General features: G+C 36.7%; 1 protein-coding gene across 3 annotated transcripts; it reads right to left on the bottom strand.

Moving 5' to 3' along the window:
• Positions 1-1,199: 1,199 nt before the first annotated feature.
• Positions 1,200-4,778, bottom strand: LOC104235103 (uncharacterized). Of its 3 annotated transcripts, none has more exons than XM_009788779.2 (3): positions 4,601-4,778; positions 3,241-3,684; positions 1,200-3,141 (listed from the first exon to the last, which is right to left on the bottom strand). In XM_009788779.2, the coding sequence occupies exons 2-3, from the start codon at positions 3,594-3,596 to the stop codon at positions 1,236-1,238; spliced, it is 2,262 nt and encodes a 753-aa protein (XP_009787081.1). In that variant the 5' UTR covers positions 3,597-3,684; positions 4,601-4,778; the 3' UTR covers positions 1,200-1,235. The 3 variants fall into 3 exon arrangements, with proteins under 3 accessions (XP_009787081.1, XP_009787080.1, XP_009787082.1); XM_009788778.2 differs by having other exon boundaries at positions 3,241-3,669; XM_009788780.2 differs by having other exon boundaries at positions 3,241-3,669; positions 4,610-4,778.
• Between the last annotated feature and the right edge of the window lie 1,592 nt (positions 4,779-6,370).

Raw genomic sequence — 6,370 nt, 5'->3', positions numbered from 1 at the left:
TTTTGCCTATAGGTGACGGTGCCTTGGTTAATTTCTGTTGTTATTATTATTGTTGTTATCGTTATTATTCTGTTGTTGATGTTGTTACTAATAGGAAATTGTGTATGGAAGAGACTACAACTACTTTGGTTGAGAGGGTAAGAAAATGTCATTCTCACTTTTCTTCCTGCAAATACATCCTAATGGTCTTTTTTACCAACTATTTGGTACATATTGGATCTGAATATAAATCCCCATTTCACGCTCAACATATACTAAAATAACTAAGAAATTTGGTAAGTTCAACCTGACCTATTATATTTTGTCAAAATTTAGAACTTAATCTATTAAATTCACCAAATAACAGTATCTGCAGTCTCTTGATTCTGGTGGCAATTATCCAGAATTTACCAAGCCTTGTTTCATATCAAATAACTGGTTAGCAAATCTTGATAACTTCCTTCTAACCAAGATATACGTGCTTAGAAAGAATACATGTAGCTGATAGTGGCGGACGCGCGTAGTGGCAAGCGGGTTCAACTGAACCCGCTTCATGAAAAAATAATATTGTGTATATGTATAAATTACGATTAAAGCTGCGTAAATTTTGTATAAATATTTTATTTGAACCCACTTGACAACTACTATTTTAAGACTAAAGTTATGTACTTCTAAGATTGAACCAGCTTGCATAAAATTCTGGGTCTGTCACTGAAAATGATATATGAGCAAACTGCATTATAGAGAACCCTACCTCAAATACCACAAATACTTCAATTGCGAAGAGGTTAAAGGGTCAGCTTTATGAATTCTCACTTCTCATGCCACTCCATTGAAACTCACCTTAGGCCAATATTATACAAAATAAAAATAAAAAGAACTAAAAGGTCTCAATATCTTCTACTGGCACAAAAATGTGCCTAGGTTAGCACATCCCATCTATATACGATGTATTGCGAGGATTTATCATAAATTGTCTGGTTTTAGGCTGCCTTCAGTCCAGCATGACTTTCCGTTACCCGAACTTGAGACCAGCTGTGCGAGCGTGCTCACACACGTGGACTCAAAATTTTACAGCAGTTATTGCGAGGTACTGCTACGCTCATTAGTATGTCTCACGAGAATCCAGAGTCATCGTAACTTAATCTGTACGACCCCATTGAAGGGCATATAGTTCAGTTATAAACCCTGTGCACTGAAAGCATAAACTGGAGAAAGGGTTCACTGATAAAATTGTTCATACCTTGAACAATAATTTACTGTGCTACAGAACTGCATTTAGTACGTTTATTATGTCCAACACCACCACACTTAGAACAGCGTATGGGTCTTTTTACAGTTTCAACTTGGGGTCCTTTGGGTTCTTTCCGGGGACGACCAGGAGGTCTTTTAATATGTGGTGAAAGTGGACACAACACTACATCATTACCTGAAGAAGCCGAAGAAACGATATCATCTGGATGTGGTATATCAAATTTTGCTAGTTCATCCATAACTTCAGCATATATATGTTCCTGTGTCTCCCTCTTGTACCAATCAGCTACATACTGGAAAATGTTCATCTCCGCCAATGTAATTGCACTACATGCATGGCTGCATGGTATGCCTGTCATTTGCCACTCTAAACATGTACATGTCCAGAGTTTGAGATTTACAACTTCTTCTCTGCCCTGTAGCTCTCGTAGTTTGAACTCGATATCAGATAAAACCGTCACCGCTAGGTTATCCCCGACCTTTTGATTTTCAAAAATCTTTTCAGCGACCCGAGGACCAATCGGAAGGTTCCATTGTTCGATTTTGAGCTTGTTTTTCTGTAATAACATATAAAGCTTCTCATGATAACCCTCCATCAACTCTAGGACATGTACAAACTTCTCCTCCTCTATAAAAGAGTTTAGAGCATCCATAGAATTACAATTCAGCTGATCCCACCGAGGTTTCCTGAACAAGGCATTAGACCAACGCTCTGGCTGGCTAGCTATTACCCAATCATACAACTCCCTGCGGAAAGAACAGATCTTGCCTAGAGTTTCATTATAAATATCTAGTGTTCGTGCATAGGCAATGTCAGTCAAGTACTTCAGTGCAATCTCCTTACCTTTCCCTTGCACTTTAAAGGCAGTATTACCATCAACGAATTTAGTGAAATTCTCTTTTACACAATGAAAACAAAAGCTGTGGTTTTCATCACCAAACATTTTGTCCAAGCTGGAGAGAAAAGGGAGACTTGCGCCAGAAACTATGACGACCTCGCGATTTTGCACAACAAGCTTTAGCTTTTCTAGAAACCATAGAAGATCATCCTCATTCATGGACAGGAGAATGCCATAAGATAGAGGATACATCTCATTATCTGCATCCAAAGCAGAAGCAACTATAAAGGAGCTGTTGGGTAGCCCATTCAAGTTGTAAACGTCAATAAAGATCAAAGGTCTACATCCAACATGGAAGCCACGTATTGAGCAGTCATATGACACGAACAGCCGCTTGAATCTGTTCTCCTCGGTGCACGACCATGTAGCAATGGTTCCGGGCATTGCCTCAATTAAGCGATTGCATAGCCAGGGAATCAATTTATAAGATTCACCTGACTTCTCATCAATTGCCTCCCTTATCCTCTGCTTCACACTCCAAGCCTGACGGTAGGTCAATTTGATTGCCAAATTCTTCTCAGCATCCTCACACACTTTTCGAGGCAAACAATCAGGACTACCCAATATTTCTTCTTGCATGATACCGCCCAACCACTTCATCCTGATCCGAGGCTTCAACTGTGATGAATCTAGAGGAGGATGTGAGTGAGAGTCAACAAATTTCCTAATGGAAACATTTTGAGATTTCTTTTCGATGCCAGCACTCACTTTCCATGGGCACCCATCAGCAGCACAATGGATGCTAATGTATCTGGGTTTATTGTGCAAAATTCTGTAGTGAAATTTATTCGCAATCGAATACTTGAAAACTGCAAGCCTAAAAGCATCCGCATTCTCAAAAGCTTGCCCTTCCCCAACAAGTATTTCACTCCAGTTGGCAGCAGCATCTGGAGTTCCATCGGTGATCCATTGGTGGGAAGGTGCAGGAGTTGGAGTAGGAGTATCAGCACTAACTTGTTCTTCTTCGGCACTTCCGAGAGAGACTGCTTCAACCTCAGTGGTCGAAACCCTGTGGCAAATTATACAACATTATTTACAATCAAACTCTAGGTAGTCAAAAAGTTTACCATAATAAAGATCATGTGGACCGGTATAAGACGGCCATTACCTAGTGGTATCCATGTTAGGAGCAACTGCAGAATTAGACTCCTTCTCTGAACTTGATGCATAAACATGGGCAAAACCATCATTAAATTCTAACAGAGTATCAACACCTTCTTGGTCTCTCAGCCGTATCAATTGGGCCCTATCAAACTTCACTGTAAACTGCAAGACCTTATCAGAAGGATCAATGCCTAATCGGTCAAAAACTGCATTCACAAAATCATTGTACTTTATGCCTGTCTTCACAATAATCTGATCAGTAATACCTCCCACATACGAAGTGGATCCATCTGGAAGCACCTTATTTTTTCCACCCCAATGACAGAAACAAAACAGCGTTTTATCTTCAGTTCCCATCATGAAGTAGTGTACACAACCACAGAGCCACAAAAGGCAACGATCTTCAAAAACTTCTTTTTAGAAGGGTAACAAACTGAAAACCAAAAACCTGATCAGGAAATAAAATCAATCTAATAGGAGTTACTTAGTAAGGCCAAATGTACTACATAAAATCATAATCCATAAGAAAGGACACAAAAGCATGAGGATTAACCAAGCATCTTCAAATACAAGATTAAAGGCATTTTTTCCCTATTAGTAAATACATCTCAAGCTATCATGATCTTGGAACAAAACCAAATTCCAAATACAGGATAGGAATCAACAAACAGTTGGTATCGGAGCTAGGATTTTAACTAAGGGGAGTCAAAATCTAAAGAAGTAAATGCATAAAGAAATCAAGGGGATTAAATACATAGTATATATACATAAAAATATCTTTTACCTATCAAAACAATGTATTTTTCCAACGACTTGGAGCTATGTGGCTCTGCCGCTGCAACCAGTACCAAGAAACCAGGCAAACGACAAAATATTCGTTCATAGGAAAAAATGCATTTCTAAATGTGAGTCGGCAAAATAAGAGAAGACCAGCTATGCTGGTAATTTCAAGCAGAATAGTCTCCAATCCCCGTCATATCATTATGAAACATAAAATTAAAACATATAACAACTGCGTAAGACATAGGATTTCATCAAATTTTCACAATAAGGTGTTATAGCAGAGCCCCGAACAAATGAATAAAGATTCCAACTTCCATCAAGAATCACAAAATTAAAAAATGGGGTTAAAAAAAAAAACTTTTTACAGCATTTTCATGATAATATTAGCTAGTTTTGCTGTGAAACAGGAAATTAGCAAAGAAGACAAGCATATTAAGCGATAGAATTTCATCAAATGCAAGAAGGGCCAAAACAAAAACCTCAGCAAAGCAAAAAGTTTCGAACTTGAAGCAATGATCAGAATCTAAATAAATTTGCAAGAGAAAAAAAATAAAGAGCTAGTTTTGAGTACAAAGATTTACCCTTTTCACCTTTATAAGCTGCAAATCAATGAACTTTAACCATATGGGGTTTCTCTAATATGCTTTTGAAACTAAAAAAAAAAATCTCATTTGGTCCACTGGTTTCAGTGATGAATTAGGGCTTCACTATTCAATCGGGTTATGGGAATTGGGAAATCTCCCTGGCGATGCCGGTAATCTGATTATGATGTAATTTAAATGTTGAATTGGCCCTCAACCTTTTCTTTATGTGAAGTTTGTCTCTGACTTCAGAGTAGTTTTATTGTGTGCCTCACACAACTGACATTAGTTGTGTTAGGCTCCTTTTTGTCTCACAAATTTGTGGACTCCAATCTTATACTTCTGGGTCCACAAAAATTCGGATCCACAAAACTGTGAGACAAAAAAAATGTCTCATACAACTAATGTCAGTTGTATGAGACACAAAATAAAATTTTCCGTCCCTTCATATCTAGAAGCAATTTTTGTTAAAATTTAAAATCGTTTTTTAAAATATTTTAAATAATAAATTGTGATTTATTGCATTTTTGTGTAGCTTTTAGATTTGTAAGTTTTATTTCAAGAAGAGCAAAAGAAGTTGATATCTGAATTTACTTCAAGTTTTTTAAAATAACATTCTTAATTTACTTCAATTTTTTTAAAATAATATTCTTACTTCGAACTATTTATTTTCCTTGAAACTAACAGAATGGACGGACAAGGCCTAAGATTATGTTGAAGAGTGTTACTCGATAGAGGGCAAGTGATATTCTTGACAAAAATCCTATTTGAATTTGTCAAAGATCTTTGAAATTCAATTATTTCTCCCACGGTTGGCTTGCTTTAGTTTGATGCATTTTGTGTAACAGGCTTGTGTGATCCCGGAAGTATAATTAAAAAATAGAAAATTTCTTTTTTGATGGTCAAGTCCTAAAATTATGTTATTTTTGTTTTATTCTTTTAATATGGATGACCAATACATTAAAAGGAATAGGTTCAATTTCAAAAATGTCATTGAGTTTTATCCTTTTTTATGATAAAGTCACAAAACTACTTTATGTCTCATTAAAGTAATTAAACCTTATCATCTTTATAACTTTCCGAATTTTCAAAATAAGATATATAATTGTGAGAATACACTAAAATTTCAACAAATCAGAATCTATAATGAGTTTAATTCTAAGAACCTTGCATCAAAATTAGTTTTTGGGTATGTAGGAGCCGTAGATGTGTTCACAATAGGTCAGTTGCATTCACTTGGATCTTTTGCATTTCATTCCTAGCTTTAATCGCCCCTCAACAAATGTTTGACATATATCATAACAATAACCCTCTTTTATGATTTGCTTATGACAGGAAATACCAGAGGGAAGAAAGATTCTGCATCAATATTGTTTAACTCGTGCATATATCAAGGAAACAAGGAGTCGGGCTGTTCGGGCAAGGATTATACCAGCACTGCTAAAAATGCTGATGTTTCATGAAGCTTCGACCATTCTTTCAGTCCTAGCCAACCACCAACTAGAAGCTAAGGCAGCTACAACAAGAGCTAGCACAATATCGATATTGATAGATCTCCTAATAAAGACAGGTCTCGCGACTTCCATCTTACTCTCCTTGTGCAATTGTAGGTTTGACGAAATTATACCTCTTTCAGAGCTCACTAAAAGTGGCAACTACTTCATTGCTGGAGTACCTAAGAAAGTCTTAGCATTTCTAACAGGTGTTGTAGCAGTTATTAGATACTCAATTACTTGTTTCCTTAATTCTTATCAGACCACGAAAATTACA

This window comes from Nicotiana sylvestris, chromosome 11 (assembly GCF_000393655.2).
Source record: "Nicotiana sylvestris chromosome 11, ASM39365v2, whole genome shotgun sequence".
Classification (NCBI taxonomy): Eukaryota; Viridiplantae; Streptophyta; class Magnoliopsida; order Solanales; family Solanaceae; genus Nicotiana; species Nicotiana sylvestris.
The sequence above is the reverse complement of the archived record's forward strand: the minus strand, read 5'-3'. Positions and strand labels throughout refer to the sequence as shown.

Bases quoted from the DNA above. Each gene is read 5' to 3' on its own strand.
- LOC104235103 (XM_009788779.2), bottom strand. From the start codon at position 3,596: ATGATGGGAACTGAAGATAAAACGCTGTTTTGTTTCTGTCATTGGGGT. The intron at 3,142-3,240 runs GTAATGGCCGTC...AATTTGCCACAG, and splicing joins CCTAACATGGATACCACTAG to GGTTTCGACCACTGAGGTTG.